This window comes from Motacilla alba, chromosome 3, assembly GCF_015832195.1.
Source record: "Motacilla alba alba isolate MOTALB_02 chromosome 3, Motacilla_alba_V1.0_pri, whole genome shotgun sequence".
Classification (NCBI taxonomy): Eukaryota; Metazoa; Chordata; class Aves; order Passeriformes; family Motacillidae; genus Motacilla; species Motacilla alba.
In genome coordinates this window covers 70597852-70625777 of record NC_052018.1, presented here as the reverse complement: position 1 = coordinate 70625777, position 27926 = coordinate 70597852, and the positions used below count along the sequence as shown (strand labels likewise).

Sequence of the window (27926 nt, the reverse complement as noted above, 5' to 3'; positions counted from 1 at the left end):
ACACTGGTTTGCAAAAAACTGTTCTCTGACCACTGAGAAGGAAGAGAGCCAGTGATGGTGAGGACAGTTAAGAAGCAGACAGGTGAGCAGAGTGGGACTCACACTCAGCACTGCTGCTTTACCTTCAGCCTTACCCGAGCTGCCTGGCTTGCTGCTCTGGCAGACGGCCCCATGGCAATGTTCATACTGCTGGATGACTGTGTGTCACTCGTGTTGCCTCCGTCTGCAGCCGAGAGCCCAGAAATCACCAAAGCACTTGAAAAACTTCTCTTGCCGAACAGCAGGCTGAGAGTTGAGCTGGTGGAGGAGGCCAGGCTGGACCTGAGCATTGCTGCAGCTCGGTCCTGCACAGTCAGCTGGCCAGCAACAGGAACAGCAGGGGACTGAGAAAACACAGATGTTGCAGAGTTGTGGAATGATAGCTGACTACTAGAAAGCCTTTGGGCAATTTCGTGGGCAGATGTAGACGTTTGGATGAAAGGCTGCCGGCTTTCTACAATAGGTCCAGAGTGACTTGAAGCAGGGGGCCTTTGGTTTAAAGCAGTGTGTGCCTGGACAGACTGACTCCTGGGTTTTCTCCTGCCTTGAAAAGAAAGGTTAATATATTAAAGTGCCATTCTGATGAACTCCATGCTATTGACAGTATCCTATGTCTACATATTACTGTTGGCATAGTACCACTGGTTTTATTAGCATAAGAACTCCAAGAACACCAAAGTAACAAACTCCTAAACCTTTTTCTGTGTTTTCTACTACAGGTGCTCTAAGTTTTGATCAAAATAGCTGTAGAGGTTGTGCACTGAGTCAAAAGACAGGAAAATGAGAAGAGACCCCAAGCAAAGCACTCTAATCACAGGCTCACAGCTGTTCAGCTAGGTACAGTTTAATCAGCCCAGTGAATGACTGAGCATAGTGTTGCTGTAACTCTGCTCCCCTTTGACAACCACACTAATGGAATGTTTAATATCCACCTTAAATGGCTTGGTAAAATTAAATGCAACAATGAAACCAAAAACCTCTGTTAAAACAATGGCACATTTAAAAGAATTATTTCTGCATACAGGGAGAGAGAATTTGAAAATTCAGCCAAGTGGAAGAATACAGCATTCAAGCCACAACACAGTTTTTAAGACTAACGGTAAACTCTGACTGCCAAGAGAGACATTTACAGTACACCACAGACTTGAAAAGATGTGAATGCTTTTAGGTAGGATACACTATTAGAGTCTGAATGAGACCCACGTAAGGCTCTTGTCCCTTTCTGGGAAGCATCTCAATGCAGCCACCACTGGATATGGGAAGTAGATTAGATAAGCTATTCTGACATGCCTAGACAAATTCTTCCTATACAAATTCATACCCATATTTAACATTTATACCAACAACTTCTGTCATTCAAGCAAACAATTTCTGTATTTCTTATGCTTGTGTATTTGAATAGCCATAGAATGAAAAATCAATCATAAAATACTGGCCAGTGAACCTACCAGAGGCCAGCTTGTACTCAGGCATTCTGCCATGGGTTGGTGTGTGCCACAGGCCCCAGCAGAGTTCACTGTTTCTGTAGACAGGCTCTAACCCAGGCACACACAGCAAATACCCAGTCACAAAAGTGCCTGCTTGGTTTTTTTTTGCTCTCCAGGAAATTCCAAACATTAACACAAGCTGGCATTTTGGTTTCCTATCTGTAGCTGTAGGGTGGGGAGTTGATGCCAGGAAATCTGTTGAGAGCCATCAACACAGAAACAAGTTTTTCTGGCAGGCATTTCCAGGCTGTTGGTAATTTTTTTTCTTTTTGCTTTGGTTTTCCCCAATACCTGAACTCCTCCAAATACTGAAATTTTGGTGGCGTAAAGGAATATAAATCTCACACTATCTTCTAAAAACATGACTGCTGAATTCATGCAGGTTCCAGCAATGGAGAATTTCATATCCAAGCCATTTACATCATATGGCTGAAACATGATGTTTTACATCCACAGACCTGCTTTTCAGAGGCTGGCATCATTATCTCTGTTTTTCAAGTGCTGAAGCAAAGAGAATTTAGGTAACTTGGCACAGAGTCAGATGAGCAGAGCTGGGCTACAACCTAACTGGAGCTCGCTAAAACCTAGTTGGTTTGGCAAGTGTTGGACACTTTCACACCTCATTTACAATGTATCTTTAGCTCTACTTTTCTACTCCAAACAATAAAATAAATAATTTTCCTAAGTAATAAGAGCCCCAATATCTCTGCTGGAGAATGATGGGACGGACACACATGGCTCTTGGAAGCTCCTGGACAACGCTCTCAGGCACAGGATGTGATTCTTAGGGTGGTCCTTGCAGAGCCAGGAGTTTGACTTCAATGGTCCTTGTAGATCCCCTCCACCTCAGGATATTCTGTGATTCTATGGCCCCTGGGTACTGCTCTGCCAGTGTCCTCTGTCCTTCACGTGTTGTGAAGGGCACCAGGCCTGGCTGCTGTGTCCGCGGCTGTGCGCACGTCTGGCCTCCGCAGGGATTCAAACCCTGGGATTCTGCTTAAGTGCTTTGGTTTTTATATCTGATGGTTATTTCAAGAGGTTGCCTTTCTCAAATAAAAAGAAAGGACTGGAATGAAGAACAGAGGGGCTGTGGTGTGTTACTTTGCGCCGTGGCTAACGCGGCCAAACATCTGTGATTTAAATTGTGAAGCTGACCCCTATCCAAAAGTATTCTATATTCATCCCAAATGCAGTGGTTGGAGCACTGGGCAGGAGACCACCCGCATCTATGCCTAAAAAACTCTGTCCCTGAAAACACTTAGAAGAACAAAGGCTGTTCTATAAACTACATCATGAAATAGGGAAACTTTGGGGGAGAACCCCACATGTTTACACTGCTCCTGATTTTGGTTGCGCTTTTATATAGGGCTTTCATTGCATTTTGCAATTTTGCAGACTCAGTGGTACAAGGCTGCAAAACTGAATATGAAATATGAAGAAGTTAAATGCGCTTGATGCACAGATTATGAATCTAAAAGGCATTGCTGTGATTATCTAGTCTGCTGTCCTATATAGCATGGGCCATAGGATTTCCCAGAATTAATTCCTGTGTAGTTTTATTAATTGCTACTGTCATTTTTAAAAATACATCCAGCATCTCTAGTCATGGAGAATCCACATTAACCCTTAGTCTCTTGTTTCACTATTTATTTACTCTCTTAAAAATATATTCTTGATTTAAAATCTGAATTTGTTCAGTTTTGTCACATCCAAGTCTGCTGAGACCAATGGTCTTTGGTTACCTTTTGTTGCCCAGGTAAATACTTACAGACTATAGTCAAAGATCTCTTACAATACCAATTGCTGGAAAGCACTATCTTTCAGTACAGAATGTATTTCCCAGAATTTTGACAATTTTTTGGCTCTGCTTTGAAGTGCTTCCAAACTAAAAATGTCCTTAAATTAGGGCACTAGGACTGTACATGGTAGGACAACAATATTACGATTTTTAACAGGCATAGATAAGTTCTTTTCCAATGCTGTGGTATTGCCTTGATGTCCTGATAGTTAATGAAGATCGAACAGAGCTTGTTTTTTAACCAGCTCTCTTAAAACCCTTCTTGAATGAGTCATTTGGTTTTGCTTAATTAAGCATATAGCTTTGATAGCCACTCTTTCATGTTCTTTGTAGCTGTTAGGATGGAAGGAACTGTTTCATGATCAGATCATAGAAATACATTATCTGTGTTTTTTCCCAAAATAAATCAGACATTTATTTTCTCATTTCTACATACTGCATATTGACAACTCTGCCTTTCTATACAGTGACAGATTAAGACCACTGCTAGGATTTCTGTTGCTTCTAAATAATCTTTAAAAATAAACAGCCACAAGCCCACTTTTTTTTGTCCCTAATGGCCCTAGCCAAAAAAATTCTTATTGTTTCATTCTCTACAGTTATCTTAGGAGTGAATATGGATTTCCATTTGCTACCATTTCCTTGGATTTGTTGTGCATGTCTTAACAAAAGCCAGGTTGCTTTTCTTACCTAAAAGTGACTTTCTCTCTTGATTATGTTTTTCTGGACACCCCATCAATATGTTTTTTTAAACAACTCGCAATTAACTCACTTTATTGTATGGTATGCTCAGGATCATTATATCACAATTAAGTTCACTACTCTGATTACTGTTGTGTCAAGCTAGGAGTATGCACATGGGGATTCCCCTAACACTAGACACAATTAAAAGCTGCAGTTATTTTATTCCAGCAATGTGATTTATATTCAGGGCAAGATTTATTCCAGTCCTGCCCATTATCTTTAATGATAGGTCAAAATGATCCAAGAGGAAACAAACAAGTGTCAAACCCCTCAAGTTCTCTGCTTTAATTTATACAGTAATGCCACTATCTTCTTGAAATGTAGAGTTGACTGGCTTTACATTACAAGTCCTGATCCCACAGTGGTAGATCTCACAGTGACCCACTGGCAAACTTAGAATCCTAGAATGGTTTGGGTTTGAAGGGACCTTAGAGCTTGTCTCATTCCAACCTCCCTGCTGTGGACAGGGACACCAATTACTAGATTAGGTTGCTCAAAGCACCATCCAACCCAGCCTTGCATACTTGCAGGAATGGGGCATCTACAACTTCTCTGAGCAACATGATCCAGTCCCTCACTGCCCTCACAGAACAGATTTTTTCCTAATATCCAAAAAACCCCTAAACCCTCTTTCAGTTTGAAGCCATTCCCCCTTGTTCACTCCATGTTCTTGTAAAAAGTCACTTTCCATCTTGTGAACTCCCTTCAGGTACTGGAAAGTCACAATCAGGTCGACCCAAAGCCTTCTCTTCTCCAGGTTGCACAAACCCAATTCTCTTTACCTTTCCTCATACGCAATCATCTTAGTATCCCTTCCCTGGACCGGCTCCAACGAGCTTATGTCCTTCCTGTGCTGGGACCTCAGAGCTGGATGCAGCACTACAGGTGGGGTCTCACCAGAGCAGAGGGGCAGAATCCCCTCCCTGGCCCTGCTGCCCGCACTGCTTTGGATGGAGCCCAGGACACATTGGGTTTCTGGGCTGGGAGTGCCCAGGGCTGGGTCATGTCCAGCCTCTCATCCACCACCACCTCCAAGTCCTTCTCACAGGGATGCTCTCCATCTTTTCATCCCCAGCCTGTGTTGATACTGGGGATTCCCCTGACCCAAGTGCGGCGCAGCGTTTGCACTTGTTAAACTGCATGAGATTCCCATGGGCCCACTTCTTGAGTTTGTGCAGGTCCCTCTGGACGGCATCCCATCCTTCAGCTGTGTCAACTGTCAACACTCAGCTCAGTGTCATCTGCAAATTTGATGAAGGTGCACTTGATCCCTTTGTCTATGTCATTCATTAATGAAGATATTAAATAACAGTAGTCCCAGTATGGACCCCCAAGGCACACCACTTGTCACTGATGTCCATCAGGACTCTGGACCAATTGACCACTACCCTCTGGATGTGACTGTCCAAACAATTGCTTATCCTCATCCTTATTACTTAACATGCATTTCCAATGGAAAGGCCACTAGTTCCACCTTGCGAATATGTCTGAAGCACTTTTGAATCCATAATTTGAGAAGGGCTCAGCTGTTAGTTGACAGAATGATTGGCAACATTTAATTTTCTCTTGGTAACTGCTATATAGACATAAGAAGCTATTTTCCATTTGTTTGTTCTCCACATGCACTGATGAGCAGCCAAACCAATTCCTCAAATAAATTGCCATGGTCCTTCCAAGATAATTAAGATTTTTGCATGCTTGCTTTCTGCTGTTCCAAGCCAACAATAAGCAGAGGTTCACCGTGGTACAGGCTCCCTGCATGGCATGTGTACACTCCCTCCCATATACATTTCTCATTCTGGCATTCTTAGTGGCACCTGCTAAGCCAAGAATTACCCATAATGGACTTTGACAGTGGACCTTTGTTGAACCACATTTGTGTTACACCCTCCCAGTAAATACCTGGAACAATATTGGGAAGCCATCTCCTACATGTTCTTGGTCATTAGGAGACACAAACTGCACTCTCTTTCTAAACTTACTTTTCCACTGGATTTGAGGACTCCCCAAAGGCATCTGCCCATGTGAGCCCCCCCCCCACCCCCCCCCACCCCAGGAGCAGACTGCAGAGAAAGGCAAGTAAAGTGTGCAAATACCTGCCCGCTGGTGGACCTCTTGAGATGAAGTTTGCATCTGAGGGGTTCCATCCCTGGTGGGCTGTGAGCTACTGCTCTGGCTTGAATTCCCTGTGGAATTGTTGCTAGATGAAGACCCCCCTCCACTATCCACCTCTTCAACATTGCCTCTCTCGTGAGCTGCTGCATGGCAGTCCTTTCGCATTCTGTTTGCAGGAACACACACAGGGTCAGCCACTTGTTGCACGTGCAAATTTGTGTCACCACTGCTAGGTGCCCTCAAAGAGTGTTCTTTCTCACACCACTGCAGGTCTTCTGACATTTTATGAGATGGCAAAGATGATGGTGTGATAAGCTTTCTTGGAAAAAAAACTGTATATGACACTAGCAAATTGTCTGTGTTTATTGGCTTTGGAATCCTGAAATACCTCAGGGATCTTTATCTAATGTTACAGTAGTCTCCCAAGAGTAACTGCTGCATGAGGTAACCAAGTAGCAAAGAGGAATGGGCTGGAGAGAGCTCAGAGAGATGGGCTGCATGGTAGGAAATTAGCATGCTAAGCCATTAGATATAATACTGACATTTTAACACAGGTCTTGGTATGCAAGCTGGCTCCCATCAGGTCTCCATGGTGCCCTGCCTTTCCTCAGCTACAGTGGCAACAGGGCAGGGAATGAAGCAAGGGAGCTATTGCTGTGTGAATGCAAGTGGGAATGCAAGTGTAAGTGCAAGTGGGAATGGGAGATGCAGTGTCAGGTACTGATCATGCATAGCTAGGGGAAGTCAGACAGTTTTGGTGAATAGCAAGTACATTTTTAGGTGTGCTTTGGTCAAGAACAATAACTTGGGGGTGGATATCTAACTGCCGAAGCTTCGGAGCACAACTCATCAAAATCCACCAGCACATCTACTCATGGCCAGAGTTACAGAAAAGATACCCTTATTTAGATGGCATAAACAGTAAAATTCCATGGAATGAGGGAAGTGTCTGTAGCACAGTGTGATTTGAATGGCTCTTGCTGAACATGTAGAAAGCTTTGTCATAAATGAGATAATGGATTTTCTTTCTGTTCTATTTGCAGCACTATTTTGTTACATTCTGAGTTACTTGCAATTAATTTTTTTACTCATAGATAACAATACAGAAATATTCTCTTTTAACAGAAAATACAGTGAAGCTGAGACTACAGGGTCTCTTATCAGCATAGCCAAAATTTAATACCTACCTTAACCACTTGGATTTGAACCACTTTTTAATGTTGTCCAAACTGACAGGTCCCCCCCAAATGTTCCTCAGTTGGCTGTGTGTCCCAAGGTACGAGGTGGTTAAGGGGGAAACATACATTGGGTATCCCAGTGGCTGATCACATGAAGAATTAATTAAGTTCCGCAACACCTGTTTATTGTTCTGGATGCTTCCTCTCTCCGGGTTACGATTGCGTAAGAAAATCAGTTCCTGCTGCTGGCCAGCCCAAAGCCCTCTGACACACTCCTTGTTGACCTGCAGGTGGGTTAAAACATGCAGATCATGTACAAACATTTGCTACTCAAGATGCAGAACTACAGGATCTAAGTAGAACGGCAGTGGCTGAGTGTGCAAACACATCGTGTCTTTGCACCAACAGCTTTTTATGAACTTTTGCAGCTACTCCCCGGTAAAGCCTGGAATGTTATTTCAGAGACACAAATGTGAGTGGCAAAATGGAAGTCAACTGAAGAGAGCTCTCTTGGCCTCCAGTCCCTACTTTAAAAACTACCATTAACTTATCCTTTCGGCCACATTACTCAGAAATAACACTAGTTACTACAGCCCTAAATTACTGCAATATTAGAAAGATGGCATATGTACCTTGATCACCTTGAAGCTCAGGTAGCTTTTGTGGAGCATGATAACTTTATATTCATCTGCTCCTTCATCTACCACATGTCTGAGAGTCAGCAGCTCCTCCCGGTTGGACAGGACTGCACTGCGCCAGGCCGGGTCTCCTTCATGACAAATCACAACCTTTTCTTCAAAGGATTGGATGGCCTCATACAAAACTGCTGGGTCCTCATACTCATCTGGGCACGTGAACTGGTCCTGGTCGTACAGGAAAAAATATTGAACAGGTCAGGTACATTAGTGAAAACACAAAAACTATTGACAGTAAACAAAATACTGGCTTCCAAACAGTTGCCAGCTGGCCCTCTCCAAGTGACTTGACACTTGATAAAGAGTGTCTTTTGGGAGGTTCATTTAACAGTGATATAGAAAGCTACAATTTCAGTTTTATTGTAACCTGTTCTGATCTCATGACTACACTGGACAAAGACACTTGGAGAATTCTAGCTTATCTATCTTTTGTTTTAATAGAGTGTGAAACTATGGGAGGCAACGCTTTTGGGTAAGTTGGAGAGAGATATCACCTAGGACAATCCACAGATCTTGTGGAAATTCTTATTTTTATTCATAAAACAACACCAACAATAGCACAGACTGGGAATCCATCAGCAAATACCACAATACTGAAATTTCATCCAGCAGCACCACGGCCAGCGAAAACATCGTAAAATTATTGTGTCAAAGAAGCAGATACAAATTCACAGCAGTTCAGTAACATCCAGAACAATTATAAATATCATTAATGATAAAAGCATATGATACTAAATCATAATGTGCCAGAGCAGGAACAAAATCAACTCCAAGCTATACAGAGCCTGACCTGAAATTAGCAGTGAAATCAGCATAATCAATGTATTTCTCTTCAATCTAGAAACCACCTTTATATTATCCACACAAGTAAAATATGACAAGATTTTCTGCTTTCTTTTGATGAAAAATGCAGGGTCAAGCTCCGTAAAGTGATTTCAAATGGGCAGCTAGGGGCTTCAAAAAAGAACATCAAATGAATGCAAAATAAATAAATGCCAAACTCTTCCATCTTGGTGAAGGATGTGTTTTAGAATAAGGTGGCAAGTACTCAATTTCTCTCTATTTTTTTCCTTCCTCTTCTTTTGACAGTTGCTAAGGTATCCTGCATTTTCCTAAGAAAACATACACAATAGTAAATATTAAAAATAAATACATAAATAAATTTCCTACCTGGTGCAGCTTCAGAGACATTCGGATTGCTGGGGCAACAACCTTATGCAACAGATCCATGTCTGCAAAGACCCACTCATCTTTCGCTGCTATCCGGAAGTCTCCTTTAAACAGTGCATGGAGCCCATAAAGAAAAGAGTCCAAGCTGTAAGAGAAAGGCAGCAGTCACTCCCAGAAGTCATTCCCATCTCTCCAAGCCAGATCTGCCAGCCACCAGCCTCCTGCTGACCTGTGCAGGGCAAATGCCTTTGGTGGGCGTAAAGCAGGGGTCACATCACCTTTCTCTGACAAAAAGCCATTCCTTGGGAGAGGCAGTTTTCCTTCTGTGTGCTCTGTAAATGACTGGCCATGAGATGAATGGAATGAAGAATGTCCTCGGGATGGGTGACTGAGTCACAGGGTGCCTCAGGGCACTGCTTCTCTGCAGCTGTGCCAAAGAGACCAGGTCAGAGTGCCAGCTGCACTCCCTCTGCAGCCAGCAGAAGCTGCTTCCTTATTTGAAAGTTTATTGATCAGTCCTGTTAGCACTTCTCCTTGTAAATGAAAGATAATAATAGAAAAAATACTTTCAGGAAATCTAAGAGCTTTCTCACTACATTCAAACCTAAATGTGAACATTAAAGCAGAGGTACTGAGAATACCAAATTTCAGAACTGCTCAGCAAACCAGGTAAGAGCAGGAATCAACCAACAGGTGCTTCCTACTCAAACAATGAGCCCTATAGCAAATACACACTGGGTTTCTTTTTTCTAATGTAGGAAACTAGATGTAGGCAGTTCTGCCTGGCCTTGCATGATGGTTTACCTGGTTGTGAGATATAAGCATAAGGAAAAAGCTATAAAATCAGGTAGTTGTTAGAAGATGGTTGTGCAAGGCCTTTGTGAAGGGAAACCATCAGCCTTCATCTCTGATCTGCACCCTGAATTACAGGACTCCCATGCCACTGTCACTTGTATAATGCTTGTAGGTTACTGCTGTCTCAATGTTGCTCTGAAGAAGTGATCTCAAAATTGAGGGAAACAGAACCATCTATTAAAAACAGGCATATCTTGCAAACCCACAGGATATGGTTTCACCTACCTGCTGAAATTTTACTCTTACAACAGTTGATCTTTTAGATTGTAAAGACTCTGGGGAGAAGCTGTATTAAGATGTTAGTAGTTTTCATTACTGCTCAGCCTTTCTCTAGAGGACACATAATCTTTCCACATAATTGAGCTTTCTTAATTATTTTATAAAAAAGAAAAAAAATCTTTTCAATATATATTCTCTTCTCAGAGAGAGGAAGAAGAGATTGGGAGAATGCCTGGCCAGCTTCAGCTGAAAGGCATTCTAATTTTGCTCTTGGTGGGTAGCATGTCTTAGAAATTAAAGTGGAAATACATATGTTGTTACCAGAGAAACAACTGGATACTGATTTTCTCCATGAAAGCATCATGTAATACAAACCAACTAAGCAGTGGGACCAAAACTAGCCAGAAAGGCAAGGCTGCTGTCACTGCTGGGAACATAAGGAGTACAGAGAAACTTTTATGAATTCTTAACTGATTTGCATTTATTAATACTAAGTTATGTATTAAAACATGCCTGTGTGAGACAGGCACACTCAGATCTTCAAAACATTCAAGCGCTTATTTCAGTGGGAGTTATGTGTCCTTAAGGACCGAGTCCTGGTCCCCACTGACTTTCAATCTATCATCTCCACAGTTCAGAGAATGATTATATACTCAAACCCTACTTAATAGCTAGGAAAGCCAGCTGGGAGGGTGGGGGGAGAATAGTGAGTGCAGCCAGCATGGCGAAATATGTGAAATATTGCCCCTTTTGAAAAGGCTACCCGTCAGGAAGGCTCCCTTCACTTGCCCACCCACCAGACAACATCAGCATACACAGCTGAATCCTTGCCTGGAAAAAAACCCCTTTCTGTACCTAAATATTCTTCCCAGGATGAAAGTTTAAAAGCTATCTTGAACTCTGCATCGAATGATGATCTGTAGTATAGTTTCTCCTCACATAACACCCCCTGTATTTGCTCTGAGAAGTTGGCTAGGACAAAGGGAGGAGTAGGCAGGAGAGAGAACTGGTTTTTACATCTTGGGAGGCTCTCAGAGTCAAATCTGAACACCAGAGCAGGCAGAGAGTTTGCATCCACATTGAAGTGCCTTACAAGTGTCAGCACCAGCCAAACAGGCTGCTGTGAACAGCAGGATGTGCCGGGACTGGGACAGCCATGCAAACTGCAGCCGAGCATCAGCAGAGGGAGCGGGGGAAGCACGTACAGCTCTCCCTGGGCTTAGGGGAGGCTCATCCATTTGTCATCCCTCTGTATAGTAAGTTCTCTAACTCAGGGGATTTTTAAGAACAAACATGACTGCTACAAGGAGCAAATCAGTGGTGGCAGTAGTTGTGAGAGGCTAAGAGTCAATTATTTTATGTATTGTATTTTCCACCAGAGCGGTCTGGAGAAGATTGCTGTATTCACAAAACCATGGGCATCTTTTATTCTCCTGACAATTGTAATGAGGCTTTTGGGTGCATTCTGCCTATAATGTGACACTCTCTCAAGCCATTACTTCTGTAACATGCAGCCTCCTTAATCCATAAAAGATACAGCTCTCGTTATTCTTCCCATTGTTATGCTCTCTCCTGAAGACACTAATGAGATTATTACGAAGCTGTAAAAGTCAACCACTTTGATCTCAGGCCTGACTCTCAACCACTTTGATCTCAGGCCTCACTCAAGGTTGTTGCTGTTTTCTTGGCCCACTTTTAACACACCTCAATTAGTAATCTGCTGTAGTTACAGGCTGGTTCAAAATATTTTAAAAACAAGTTAAGGTAAAATTGAATGTCAAAGAAACAACGTTAATTTGTAAGAGACATAACTACGGCATCTGGCAGCATTTCCAACCCTCTGAGCTAACAACCTGAAAAGCTGCTGTCACACCTGCAAGCCATCTGAGAACAAGGCTGGTAGGTGCGTGGGAACCATCAGCCCCTTGAAGGTGCAGAAGAGAGGGGATTAAGTAGCACCACAAACACCAGAGGGAGGGCAACAGTGCCAAAGCAAATACTCCCTCCTACTGCACTCCTCACACTGCTCTGACAGCTGAAACTAAAAGCATTTAGCGCCAGCCTGAAAACAGTATGGATGCAACTAATGAGCTGGTGAATATCTCTGTGTGCATTTTGCATCTGCAGACCTTGTCCAGTGTTAACTGTAGGTTTATTTAAGGAATAAAGGGATAGGCATGTCTGTGAGCTAGTAATGATCTCAATGTCACAGTTCATGTGAAATATTTTCAGTAGTAGCCCTTCTAATTGGATATTTTAGATGACAGTGAATGAGAGTCAAACTTTTCTGCCCTGCTCAGCTCTGGCATCAAGCTGCACTGTCTGCTTGAACTCCCACCAGCAGTGCAGCACCAGCAGCAGCCCTGTGGTGCCATGGCCCGTGCCCTCTATGTCTTCCCCTTCCCTCAGATGCTGGGCAGTGCAGTGGGGTGACCAGATGGGAAGGGGCAAGTGGGGCCAGCTTCTTCCCTGGGTTTCAAAGTGAGCAGCAGTTCCTCCAGGCAGAGGCATTCCTTGGAATGACCTTTTGTCCAAACTGAGCTTGGAGAACCTGAGCAGCCAATCTTGATAATGTTGGAAGTATCTGAGGAGAGATGCTTTATTGAGACATTTTTGTATTTTTCAAAATTGGAAATTTTTACTAAATATTTCTTTACTAGTAGCTTTAGTGGCTGAATAGAATTATTCTGTATTTTTTTAACAAATACACAACTAAACATATCACCCACATTTAAATAAATGAATGGTAATGTCATGTCATTCTTCAAATTGCATTTTGTGCAGGATGCCTCCTAATGACAGTTTAAAAGAGCAAGTGATTTGCATTGCAATGTTCTGCCTCCTTAATGAATGCATTTATTATGTAATCTAGTGTTAATGTTAGGTTTCTACTGACATTTACATGAACAGGTACAGTGAATAATTATTTACATACATTATATAAGAGCATTTAAAATCTTGGTTTACACAGTGACATTTGCTGATTAATAGATTAGACAAAATCATGTGTAAATGAGTGCAAATTGATAGTTTGCATACACAATGTAAACTTGACTCTCAACTCTGTAGCCCATGGTAACATTACCTTTGCTCCACTGCACAGCAGTTGGGTGACTGTCACTCCTCCAAGACACAGCAAGGACTAGATTTAGTCCAGAGAAAGTTTCCTACTACCTGCATAGTCACCTCTGAGAACGAAACATGAACTGCAGAGCACAGCAGATTCCTGTCTGATTATGCTTCCAGTGAACATCTTAAATGCTTCATACAGTGAGAACAGGATGATGCCTACCTGGCCCTTACACCTCAAACTCATCCCCAAAGCTCTAGCAATGTTGTACACAAGATGCTCCACAGAGAGAATTAATAGAAAGTCCCGAGACAAATTCTCAGGACTTACCAGAGTAACCTAAATCTGTATTTTTGTAATTCAGCATTTGAGCGTGACAAAACGTTTTAGGAGCTCTGACCTCTGACAAAATGAGTCCCAACCCAAGAGCCAGAGTCATGGAATTGCCTGGGTTAGAAGGGACCTTAAAGAACATCTAGTTCCAACCTCATACACGTGGTACATCTCCATCTCATGCACACATCTGGGTGTGGGACAGCCTGCTCTGACCATTCTTGAGAAAACTAAAACCCTCTTCAGCACCACTAGGTCCCCAAAATATCATGGCACTTTTTCAAAGAAAAGGATTGTGAAGCATCACTCAAGGAAACATTCCTTCCAAATCTGAGCACCTTAAGTACCTCTGTCCCATGTGACTGAATGCAGACCTGCAGCAGTGTGAGAGCTGGGGGCAAGGACCAGCAGAACACTGGAGATTGCCCTTGCTGAGAGCTGCTGTGCTCTGCCAAACACAGAAAGACGAGTGCCTGAGGAAAATTCTCATAAGCATGTCCTTCTGACCTCATCAGCATTGCACACATTGGACAAAATCTCCTTCCCCTGGCATGCTGTATAATTGTATTCCTATTGGAGTCTCAATGACTGACTGCTAATTTGTGTTTAAACAAGTTGTGCAGATCTGTCTGAAGACACAAACACCGTAAGTAGGGTGCCCTTCATGCTCAAGTGAATGTATTTGGGATACTTCTGTTGATAAAGGTCTTGATGTCAGGGGGGTATCCACCTTGCTCCTTAGTTAATAATTTCTACTAAATTGGTTTTGTCACTTAAGATATATACATTCTGAAAGACAAGAAGAAATGTATTTTACCAAGCTAAAGTCAAGTTTTGTAGCTGCAGCAATTTATAACTTCAACTGTGCTACTCAGATTCTTTTTCTCTTTCTCCAGATCCTTCTGACAGTGGAAATGCATTAAAGGTAATTTAGCGAGGTGGGGAAGTGACATAGTTTTTCCACAGTGAAACTTTTTCAGGGAAAGCTTTTGTGAAGTAGCATTGGAAAAGATACCGACAGAAGCTTCCACTTAGTCCCTTTCATGTCACAAAATACATTTTAAAAATACAATGATTTGATACTGCCCTGGAGCACTTGCTTAATAAAAAGAAAACCAGGGCTTAATTGAAGATTATATAGAACAGATTAAAAAAAAAGGGACGGAGCTGTGCACCTCAGATGCCTACCCCAGTTTTTGCCTTTCTGAAGACTTTCCCTCCCCAAGAAAAGAAAGTATTTTTAAATATGGAGAGTCCACTTATCAAAAGAGAGGGAGTAATTCAGTTCATTGCTATTTATCAGATTTTGAAAAGACAGGGTATGACTCCTGAAATTATTATTAAAATCTTTACAGAACACTATACAAATAATTACCCTCAATATTCATACTTTTCATGGTAAACTTTGGAAAGTCTCTGATAATATTATTCCTTTGTATTGGCTACTAACCATGTAAGCCAGTATAAATAGGGGACATTGTTATGGTATCTTTACTAGAGCCAAAGCATTGTAATGAAGATTTTAAGATCCAGTGGAAAGTACATGCAATGTGATGACACTTTTAGGAACCTTTTGTGTTATTTTCAGATGAATTCATAATATTGCTGTGACCTATCTATTGCAGGCACAGATCAAAAGTGACTTTAATCTTTTTCTCAAACAAATATAAATGCACACAAACTTTCCCATCATGCTCCCAAACTCTAAATTTGGATCATCAAAAAACCAGGACAATTTAAAAAATACCAAGGATTTATCTAACATCACACTAATTTTAGTGAATAGAAATGAAGGGAGAAGAAATGCAGCCTAGAAGAAAACTACTATAGGAAGGGAATGTGCAAAGACTAGTAGAAAAGAAATGACAAAGGCCACTTTAGAAAGCAGCAATCAGCAGCACAACAAGAAATAAGCCACGTGAGCCACTAACATTTTGCATGGAAGACATAAAGCAAAATTTTATAAACATCTCAACAGATAACAAAGGTAGAATGAATACTTAAAAAGACTGTTTTGACAAAATGCACTCAAAATCACACATGCTGTCTCTGTTTGCTTGTTAGTAAGACAAATCCTCTCTAAGGAGCATGTTGATAGAAGTCTAGGTAGCTTTGCTCACCATTCTGTGCCAACACAGCAAGGTCACTTGGAAGCGGTATTTATTCAGCTTCTCCATTGTTACTAAACTCCTGTGCACACAGAGGTTTCAAATAAATCTAATAAACCCCTACAATTATGTGGGAATTTAAACTCCATTAAAATAATCATTATTTCATTATCAAAATGCCTCATCTATAGCACACTGTAAATTATACTGTATAAAACCCAAACAACTCAGAACTCCCAGTGAAAATGGAAGAATCCCTAATGAAAATATAAGATGAAGAGCATATTTAGAAACAATCTCAATGAAGCATATTTTAATTAACCAGACTTCCGAGGAAGAAGTGTTTAGAATGAATGAACAAATGAGCAAGGCAGACTGAGAACAGACAAAGCTGCAGCCTCAGGAGATGAGAGGCTCTCCCTTCTTTAGTTGCCACAATGAAGTGGCACAATGAGCAGGAATACACCCCTGAGGAATACAGAGGAGAACCCTTATGCATTTATTATTATTTAGCTAGCTACAACTCAGCAGTTTCTTCCTCTTCTGTAGATTTCCTCCTTCTACTGGAATGCCAGAGGAAGGACAGCATTCCAGTAGCCAGGCATGAGTGAACACAAGCAATAACCATTGGTACCCATTCTTTCAGTCAAAAATTCTGCTCTGCCCTACAAAATAAAGACTGCTTAGTTATTTAGCCAACCACAAAGATGACCAAGAATGACAGAAAATATTTTATGGAGGAATGAGATTTCACCTTGATCTAATCTTCTTTTGAGATCATGTGAAAAAAGACAAACAGGGGTTTGTTTTAACATGAGGAAAAAGGGATTCCTAAAGATTACCTGATGGCCATGTTGTGAGATGCAGTTCCCAAAGCTCTCCGACCCAGTATACACAAGGCAAAGGAAAGTGTCACTAGAGGAGAATCCTCATCGCTGTCCAGGTGCTACGAAGTTTGAAGATTAGCACGTTACTTTTAAGTGCAAACATCACATTTAAAAGCACCACAAATAGTGACATTCATAACACTTGCCTGTAGCTGGACCTGTACACCAAAACATTCTTTGCAATTAAACAGACCAAGAAGGAAGACCACCACCATCGGAGGATTTTTGCAAAATGCAAGCTTGTTTTTCCCACTGGCTGGAAACAGAACATTCCATTCTCAGGTACTGAGATCCCAAGGGAAAGGAGCTTTGGTGGTGGTGATGTTTTATTGCGGCATTTTTGTTTGTTTCCTCTCCTCTCATATCTGACATTCCAAACTAGAGGAGGTTCCTTGTTGTTGGGAGACATTAAAATTGGAGACAGCCAAAACCCTTTTCATGGACCACATTTCCTATGAAACCTTACCACAGATTTCAGAAGTACAATATCTTTGGAGAAGTTCAGAGGCACACACTTCCAGTGAATAACAGTAACTGTCTAAATGGTTGATGACACTGACTGCCTATTTTAACAAGCACTCAGAATATTGCATTTATGTTCACTAGCTCAGGAGAGGTTTTTTAATGAAATTTTCACAAAGAAAACTTTGCTACCAAGCAGGAGGAAAAAAATGGAACAACCCCTCATGCATGTTAATCTACAGGAGGATACATATTATTATTTCAGTCCATGCAATGAGTGGTTTCTTAGAGCTTTCTTTGACTCTAAAACTGAAGCCAATTATAATGGAGAATGTAGCTCCTTCTATAAAATATATTGATTTTCTGGGTTATGTGTATAGTGAACTTGAGTTTTTTTATCCCACCTCCTACATGAACTCTGCTTCTCTACAGCCAGTGAATTAAAAAATAAAGGTAAAACATGAAACAAAAAGATAAATGTGTGTGTGGCACCAGTGCAGGCATCAATTTGCTTTTTGAAGTCTAACTTACATGTTTCAAGTCTATTGACATCCCTAAATCTATAATTGAATTTGAAAATCTAAGGCAGAGAACACGTGGAAAGGCATCAATTAACAGTGGCTTTCTCCACACCATGCTACTCTTTGTGTGTCAGAACTTGGGAGTTGAGACATGGAGATGAGAAAGAAAAGAAGTGAAGTATTCCGATGAAGGAGGAGATGGTGTTTTGGAAATGTCTCAGAAGACAATTCAATTAAAACATTATCAATATAGTGATATGCAGGGGAACTGGTGGAATGGTACTCAGCATCAGAGACATGAGAAGAAACCAAAGTGGAGCAGAAATATTTGGTGATATTTCAAGAAAGATTCAGTGATGTCACACCAGCTAAGGTAAGTAAGGGGACGTGCAGTCTGTGATCCTGAGTGGAAAAATGCACAAATACAGCACATTGTGGCCAGAAAAGAGACACTTCTCCACTTCTGCCACTATCAGCAATAATCAGAAAATTAGATGGAGGCAATATGCTTGTTTGAAACTGTACTCTCTGTGGGCTATTCTGAGTATTGCATGGAAATACATTCGTGCATTTCTGACAAACGACTGCTGACCATCAGTAATCTTAGTGCCTCAGAGCATGCAAATGCACAGCTGCACATCTGCCCTTGACCTTCTAGAGCTGTAGTGGTTGCACATGTGGTGCGGTTCATGTTTGAGTCACGAGCTGTCAGAGGTGACCTGAGCCAGCAGGGAGTGTGCCATGCACTCCCCTACCATCCTGCAACTGTACACAAATAGAAGCAAATTTCTGAAAGGGATACACAGACATTTGGCAAATGTACCAATCACTGGAAACACTGAAGGAACTGTGATGCTCTGATGACATTCTCTGAATGGAGCCTACTCTAGCAGTACTTCTGTGAGCACTTGATACATCTGTGCTTTCTAGAGCTGACAAAATTAATATAGTTGAAAGTTTGCACAGTAAAGAACTGGTTCTGTATTCAAAGACTGATGCTCCTTAAGACTCCAGTTTTTGCACACAGGTAGTTGCCAAAATATTTTTCCATTCCACAAAACCTGTTTTCCTTTTACATTAAAACTAAAAGCTTATGTGAAATAAATTTTATTCTACTAATCCTGAGCAAGTAGAAGAGTAGTCACACACCATTTCACTCATATCCCAAGAACTAAAACTAATACCACTAAAAAAAAAAAAAAAATTGATACGTACCTCCACCCGTTTCCTGGCACAGAACTGAATCCAGTCCAGATAAACACTGCAGAAGCTAGCTCTTGTTATTCCTTGGAGACATGGAACATAATCTTCATCTATGTTAACGTTAAACATGGCAAGGTCACGCTCAATATAATGCCACTTTGCATAAGGCTGCAGTATCTTTTGGATGGATTCATCTTTTATCCAGTCCACGATTTTGGGAGAACTTGCTGTAAAGTATATTATACTCTGTTGGCAAAATGTGCAAATGTTAGTCACTCTGAACTCTGATTAAAGCAGACATATTTTACACAGAAGAGAATAAGCCAAATAGGACCATGTTAAGAACTGTAATAGTACATCTATTTCTTACATTTTACTGGTTAGCATCATTATTGCTTCACAGAAGTGTTCAAGTTAAAAAGATGACAATAATTGATACTGAATAGCAGACAACAGAAAAAGATATTTTTAATATCCTTATGCCTTCCAGGAAAATCTATACAATGATAGGAATAGAGAGTTCCAGCATCCAAACATGTCAGTATTAGTGGGGTTCTGGAGTCAATCACTGAGAAGGTGATATCAATAATAGCTTAGGCATATTTTGAAAGAACAGTAGTAGACAGTCCTATCCTCAAAATAGGGCACTTTTTTCCTCAGCAGACTTATTGTTTCCTGGGGATGATGCTTTCCTAATTCTTTATTAGACACAAAGATGAGATGTGACAGATGTGTTGACACAAGTCCTTCATTTGTCAATGCAGCAGGTAAAGAATAATAGATTTTTTCTTACATATTGGGTTAAAAAGCTGATAACTGGTGTAACTGAGTTTGCTTTCAAAGCACTGAAGGGGGAAGAGCATTGAGCAGGGGCTCTTTAACCAAATACATAAATGTCAGAAAGCAGCAACACACGTATCTCATATCTGTGCCTGAGTTTCTAAGTTTTTCTAACCACTCTGTCTGGACACATTAAAATAATAATAAATAAAAAAGTAATAAAAAATTCTATACAAACACAACGTAGAGCATATTTTCAAAAGAATATGAAACTTAAGAAGTTCCAGTGTGTTCTATCACTAGGAAAGTCCCATTATAATGTTTTATAATATTAATTTAGAGTTGGATACCAAAGCAAACCAGGAGCAAGTATACACAGCTGAAGATAAGGTAGTTCTACTTTATCCAGGCAATGGAAATAGTACTAAGCAAATAAATGCATAAAATTAATATATGATGGATTACAGAGGACAGAAGCACCACCAGCCCTTTGAAAACCCCAAATGCTCTCCACAGTTTATTTTTCAAATTGTACAAAAGTAAAAGGAGAATCAAGCTTCAGAGGAAAAAGACAAGTCAGACAGATACAGAGAGGATGGACCCTTAATTTCTTGGCATGTGGAGAACAATACACTCCTTAAAAAAGATTCATGCAGAAACAATAGGAGCTGAAAACACAGCACTCACTGAATATACAGACTTCTTGAATACTAAAAGATGTTTAAATAAGAATATATTGAGAAGAGATGGAAGAGGCACAAGGGAAAAATATCACAGTAGTTGGGCAGGAAATTATTTCAAAATATATGCAGAAGGGCTACAGGAACTGACCCACTTTATTTGTGGGGAATAAAAATCCTTCCATAATAAGAAATGTATGCATATTTAGGCTGTCAATGAAACTGTAAATGAAATAAATATGATTTAGGAATAAGACTCTCAGTGCAACTCATTGTTTAAAAGACCAATACAGTAATTATTCTTGAAGGATAGAAGAACTAAAACAAAGCATACATTCTCTTTGTTGATTTTTGAGATAGAGTTTGCTTTTTTTATTATCCTCATCTGTGTTTACAAAGAAGCTGATTCAGCTGGGAAAAAAGTCAGACTCGCAATCAGACACAGAAACAACAAAATCTTCTGTCACCTAATTAAATTCTGCTCTTGGTAACTCTTACAAGGTATGTTTTATGCACAAGTACATCCTCAGCTCTATGGCATTTCTGAAACAATATGGTAAATATTTACAACATTGTAAGCTACAGAGAATAAACCAGAAACACTCCAAATGCTCAATGCAATGGAAGTGCAGTTCCTGCAGCAACTCCAGCCTAAGTGATTTTTGAGTTTGTTTTATGTGACCTGAATACTGCCTTATCTACAGTTCTTCTTACAATTACTTTCACACTGTTAAAAAGAAAGTGTGAAGGACTTTTAGAATGTTCACAGTGAAACTGCACAGGGTCTTGATCTACATTCCCCCAGAAGAAAGAGCTGGAGAAGGAATGAATTCTCACCTCTGTGTCTGATACTGTTTATTTGGAGGCAAGCATTAAAATAAACAGGAAAAAAGCTAATCTAACACTTATTATAGTCTTCTCACTTTCCAAGGCTTTACTAAAGATTTTACCACATCTTTTTAAAGCCTCTGTTTATGGAAAAAAACTAATTGCTTTAAAAATACAAGGAGAAAATATCCAGGTAACTTTCTTTTGGGAAGTGACATTGTAGAGAAGGGATTTCCAGAGCACACCCTCCCTTCACTAAAGAGAGCTCCAGCCCAGGCTAATACTGAAGGTGCCAACAGGTTATTATTATCTTCTGTTCATCCTTCCCTAAAAAGAGAAGAGGATTAAAAAAGACGGACAGCCTGGGAATGAAGACTGACCTTTTTGAGAATGAAGCTCTGTCAGTGCACTATAATAATACTGCTCAACTAAATCCAACAAGAAGAGATTTGATTTTCATGCTTTCAGAGCCATCAGTAGTGCACATGAACTCTGCATAGAGCGGAGATGGAGCCACAGCACATCTCAGGGATGTGGAGAGCATTTAACCCACTGCCTTCTACTCAGAGCAGATCAACTAACCACACCTCTATCACGTGGGATGGAAGTTTGTCTAAGCCATCTTACCTCTGTCAGCTGCTTCTCAGGTGTGTCCAGAACCAAAAGCTCTAAACTACCTTTCAGTTAAGTTTTTACATCCCATGTAGTGAACTTCACACTTCCCACAAATCCTCCATATATTGATTCATTTTAAGGCACAAAAACAGCTCCAGTATATAAAGCAAAATTTTTCAATGCTTTGAACCAGTAAGATGCTGATTTGACTGCGATTTTTTCAAATCTCATTCCCCATCAAAATCTGAGTAATTTGCCAGCTTGCACTGGTTTATGTTCCAGTTATTCAGGTTACTTTTTAAAGTGAAGCAAACCAATTGTAGCAACACTCTCTTTAAAGAAGAGTTTTTTTGTTTGTTTTTTTTTTAACTTAGTTACATTGCTTTAAAACAATTTATAGCCGCAAACACCACTTCTAAAAGGAAAAAATCATGCTCACATGCAGTTTTATTTCTAATTAGTTTATTAAACAAAGCAGGTTGGTTACCAGGCCGTACTGCCTACAAAATTATTTATGAAATCCCAGAAGTAATCAACTGCATGATCAAAGCAGCTTTGTAAGGCAATGAGCTTGTTTTTACTACACTGGATCATTTGCAAAAAATGGTGATTAACTTATTTACAACAGGTCTCTCTCTGAAGCTGACAGATTTTTACAATTGTGGAGATGTAAGTAAAAAGGAGATGTCAGGGATGGTTTGGAGCTTTCATAACTGGCTTCATGGCAGTACCAGTGGCACAGCAAGCAGCATTTGGCTTTTGCTGTTTCAGTAGAAGACTATAAAGCTCAACAAATTCTTCATTTTCTGGATTGGGAATTGTTTTGGCAGAGGATGAAGATGTCTTGTTAGACTATAAGGCTCAATTATTTTGACAAATTAGTATCTGCGTAGTTATTGTGATCTTAATAACAATGCAATAATAGAAGGGGTGTAAATGAACTGATGTGTAATCAGTGTAATAAACCAACGTCAAATGTGTTGTGATATATAAAACAGAAGGTACACTACTAAAAAAGTACATTTGAGAAACAGCTCTTCAGAAGTTTCCCAAGAACTTTATGCTGGTTAACTACTTTATTTTCTTTTCCAGGAATAAAAAGAAACAGTGAAAAGGCCAAGGCAAGAAGAAGCAACAAACTGTTAGAGAAGTGTTGTAAAATGTAAGAACATAAGTATGAACATTTTGTCTGATTTTATCCCTACAGGATGGTAACTCACCTTCTTGATCTCCACTGAAGCATGACTATCATTTTCTGTACTAACTGTAAGTATATGTGATCAGAATTAAATTTAGCAAAGGGAGACATGAATTAATTATTCCCATTCCAGTGGAAGCTGTCCCTGCCATAGGAGGAGGGTTGGAACCGGATGATCTTAAGATCAAACCAAACAATTCTATGGTTCTGTGATCTAACATCAAGTCAGTCCGACTGCCACACTGTAGAGCAGATGGATAAACATAAAGCAAAAAACTTCAAATGCTCTTTCTTCTATAGACAAACAGCACTCTGTTTGACACACCTGCCTAGGAACGAAGCGCACTTGACCAAAGAGTTTACCTTGATATAGTATCTGATAAGGATTCTGCGCAGGTCGAACACTTGCAGCATTGTGGCGGCGTTGTTGTCGATGATGCTGTATCCCTCCAGGATGTACTGGCTCCGTGTGATCTCCCACGTCAGCCAGCGCAGGTTAAAGGCTGCATTGCAGGACAGCAGGTGAGGCAAGTGCCCGGGCTTGCAACAGCAGCAGCCTTCGTTGTCTTCATCTCCTTCTGTTATAGCTTCCACCTCTCTCTGCTGGCAGTATGTCCCTTGGCAGAGAGAAAGAGAGAGTGTGCTGCCAGTTATTGGGGGAGGAGGAAACAAAGGATGTCTTGCAAGCTCACATCCAAAGTATGTTTGAAGGTTGTACGTGCTTACAAAAATCTGAGAGAATAAGCTACGGCAACAAACTCCATGTGAGCCACGTGCAGCAGCAAATGAAGGCCTGGACATCACTCAGTTACTGCTATCACCTATATAGCCAAAAGGGCCTGATCTGGTTCTAATAGGTTCTGAGCTGAGCTAAACTGCAGACCACGGTTTCTGCCTCCATAAAAACTTGCCAAGAAGCAATTCTAAAGAGTCTTGCTCGATAGGCACATTAAGCAAATTGATCCAAGTCTCAGGCTGCTTATTCAACTAACACACTGGACCCAAAGAAAGATTTTAGTGTGCTAGAGCACTTGTAAAATCTGGGTTTTAGCAAACTATCTTGGAAAGCAGGTTCCAAAAATAGCATCTACTGGGTTGTTCTCTCTCCCACTGGAGTAAAAGCTACTCTGGATCAAACATCTCTAATGAACAGCACTAGTGGCAGTACATCACAAGAACAGAACAGCTTTCTAATTAGTCTATTACACAGGCTTTAGATCAAAGTAGAGCAAATTTTTCTAAAAAGGGGATATGTTACCTCAAAAAGAAGTTATGAGGCAGATGCAGAAGCAATAATGTAGACTCTGCATTTTCAGCCTGTGCTGTGCTCACTAGATGGTCAGCTGAGCCCTTGTGGATTTGAACTCTATGAATGCAGTTTCTATACTATGTAGGGCACTATTAATAAAAACTGAGGCAGACACCCATGTGCTGCCCCCAGTACTCTCAAAATACGTAAGTTTTATGTTCTTGATCTATACTTCTTTAAAAAAATTATTCTCCATAGGCTGCTGCAGAACTTACTCCCCACTGAGTTTGTACATAAACCATCTTTCAAGGGCATCTCCCGGGATGCAAGTTACACATCTCGCACAGGCCTCCTGCCAGAGGTTCGGTATCACCCCACAGACTGCTGACTCCATCAACTTCTAAACAGACTCGACAGGAGAGGAAGATGTGAGACTGCACTGCAGCTCAACAACTCCTTCCCCACCAGGACCAACAGACCTGTTGTGTCACTGTAAGTGGGAGAAGAATTTGGCTGTGTTCATCACCTGAACATTCAGCCAGGAAAGAACTCAGTGCCAGCTTCAATACCCTGCAGTCTGCCAGCACCCCAAAAGAGCGCCTGGAGCAGGGCAGCATCCCAAAGTCCTCTCTTCTCTGGTCAACAACCTGTGACCTTCGGTTTGTATCACCAGAAGTAGCATCTAGAATATTCCTTTCTCCTCACTAAGAAAAACCTTTCAAAACACAACAAAATATGCTAAAACATCAGTTATCACTTCTTTTTTTCCCCTGTGCATCTGCTAAAATGTGTGCAGCAAGCAAAACATACAAGTAAAAAAGAACAGAGAAATCCAAAGGAAATGTGTGAGAAAAAACAGGATTGTAGCCCTCAGAGATGGAGGGAAAAGATTCAGTATATTCCAGTGTTTTCTGTTCAGTTTGCCATGAATGAAAATTTGCACTGTGAACCCAGTGTTGCTCACACACTGATATGCATCCCTCCTTAGACTTCAGGGATATACAGTATGAAAAATTATTAAAAATCTTCAGGTCATCCAAATATAAACATCTTGCCTTTCAATACTGCCAAGTACAAAACATGACCTATTAGGCTGACATTTCCTGTTGGACTGGACATGAACTGGACTGTTTCTGCTTCATATTTCACAGATTTCTACATGAATTAACACTTACTGCTCGACAACAAAAAACCAAGAACTGCTCTGGGTCAGCAGATGCTTCTGTGAAATCAAGTCAGAAGACATAGTACTTAAACTGAAGTGGGGAAAACATTCCTTTGTACATTCCTTGAAAAGAGTAAAACAAATGCTCTATGCTGTTATGTTTATTTTTGAAAGTTTAAAGGTCTTTCAGTATTACACTGATTTTAAGAGAAGATACATCTTCACCCCAGGTGCAAAATTAAGTATTGCCAAATGTTTGCAAGTGACGGAGAATGAAAAATACAATAAACAGTTGTCCCTGATCCCTCTGCAACAATAGGATTTAAATATGCCTTTTCCCAGTCTATGTAACTATTTGTATATATTTTTTTCTTTTGGTATGGAAATACCAAATTTTATTTCTATGGAAGGCTTTTCTCTCTCTCCTACCTCTTTCAAAAAATACTGAATATTATTACTGCCGTTTCTGTAATTACTAGTTTTCTTAGGGGACATATTTTGTAAAATACAGGGCCAAGGAGGCTGGTAAGGCAAAGAAAAGGTGAATTCAAGAGACCCTCAATGTTTAAAGGAAACTGTCATCACATGCATAGCAAACAGAAGATGATGCCAGAACATTATTTGCATGCTTAGCTAATTCTACAGGTTAAAAAGCCTCCAAGTTGTCTTTGCTAGGTAATTTTAATCAGCCAGAGTTAAAATTATACTACAGGGGGTGCAATCAATGTTGAACTTGAGGAGTAAGAGTCATTCTAAGAGGAACTGTGTTATTACAAAAGCGATGCAAAACAAGCAAAGGAGTTCATGTGGTCGTTTTATGGATTTATGCCAAAGAATGAAATCAGAGGTGTGCTCTTCAACATCTGGCAAACAAGCACTTGATTAATAAAAGATGTTCGATGGACTTGGGCACTACCACCTTGGGGATTTGGTGTCCTCATTGCTTGTGGAGCATCTGGGGTTTCCCTCTTCAGTTTAAAGGTGCAAACTGAGCCATTGCCAGTGCTCTGACAAAACACTAAATCCTCATTCCTGCTGTTTAGTATTTCCAAACAACACCTAGTAAAAGGACTTAAGCCCACAAAGACAACATTCAGGCTTGATGCTCAAGTACACGTTGGTTCCCTCCTAATTCCTGAAGTCAGTTCTAGAACAACTGCTACTAATTTCCTCTCATCTTTAATGGAGCCTTGCTTTAGTCCTCAATGCACTGGCTGGACTTCAATGCCAGATTGGCATTTTACTGTAAGATTTCATTTACCAGTGCATACATCAATCCTTTTTGGTTCATTACTCCAGACACTGGTACCACAGAGACTAAGAGCATGTGCTCAGCTTTACAGCAGTTGAGCCAGAAGGCACGGGACACAGTAAATGAAGTCAAGCATTTGTGTCTGTCTTTTACAGAAGGCTGGCCCTGGACATTTTTGTACGTACTACAAGCTGATGATTTAAATGACAATTTTTATATTGCTTCTCAAAAAATTAGCAAGTTCAAGCAACTCTGAGAGAATTATTCATAAAACCAAAGAGCAGGGAACAGAACATGCACTTCACTGCTGCAATATAATTAAGTGTAGTACCATTAAATATTAAAATACAGGAAAATGTTTTCACTAGTGATTAGTCATTTAAAATCTGAGGGAAAACTTTTTTTTACATTTTTTTCTGCAATAGAAGGAAAATAATCTCATGCGCTTCACTCAAGTTTAGTCATTCACTCTGACCCTTGCTAGTATAGATGTGACCAATTCATTTGTAAGATATCTAACATTGGAAGGTTGCCAAAAGTCCATCAATATAAAAAAAAGTACTAGCTGAACAAAGCAAGGTCAGCCTGTGGGAGCTCAGGAGAAAGCCAGGGTGAGAACATGGAGCTCTTTGTATTTTCCTGACGCATCAGGATTTGAGGACAGATTTTTGCTCTGCCAGAATGATTTGACCTAAATGGAAAAGAGAAAACTGAAACTGAAGACTAATCTTGGTTCAAAAGGATAAAATACACCTAACTGAATGATCACCCAGCCTTCTAGAATTAATGGCTGAAATCACAGTGTGCTTTTGAATTCAATTTTGATAACTCAGGGAGTGAAAAGTATCTTCCAAGATCTGAGAGGCCAGAAAGAAAAATCCATCACACAACCACACACTAGAAGTATTCTAGGATCAGTTTTAATTGCCATAAAACACTTCAGTTTAACAACATATCCAGAACAGGAACTAATTATTGTGGCTGAAGGTAGCAACAGCTTGAGCACTGAGGATTGCTGACAAATAAGCAACCAGGGTGCAAATCTACACAGAAAGGGCTCATGCCCAGAGTAACTCCTTTCCTAAGCCATGCAGAGGTCTCTTCACAGATGACTCCAGAAAAACACCTGGTTGCTCACCATTTGTTTGGCAAAACTGAGCACAAGAATGTCTTACCAATAAATGCATTACAGCAGAATTATCTGGCTCTGCTTCAACAAGCTTATGCTGCAAACCCAAGTATTCCCAAATTCTGATGGATAAGGCTCCTTCTCAG

At 40.5% G+C, this 27926-nt stretch overlaps 1 protein-coding gene across 2 annotated transcripts in view; it reads right to left on the bottom strand.

Annotated features, from left to right (window-relative positions):
• PCNX2 (pecanex 2) overlaps positions 1–27926 on the bottom strand; it is a 154662-nt gene that overhangs the window by 7015 nt on the left and 119721 nt on the right. For both annotated transcript variants that reach the window (XM_038130803.1, XM_038130805.1), the window contains 8 exons: positions 23349–23602; positions 18897–19130; positions 16654–16757; positions 9227–9371; positions 7994–8224; positions 7371–7645; positions 6165–6349; positions 135–583 (listed from right to left, as the gene is read on the bottom strand). In XM_038130803.1, coding sequence (XP_037986731.1) covers positions 135–583; positions 6165–6349; positions 7371–7645; positions 7994–8224; positions 9227–9371; positions 16654–16757; positions 18897–19130; positions 23349–23602 — 1877 coding nt within the window. The remainder of the gene's footprint in view (positions 1–134; positions 584–6164; positions 6350–7370; positions 7646–7993; positions 8225–9226; positions 9372–16653; positions 16758–18896; positions 19131–23348; positions 23603–27926) is intronic.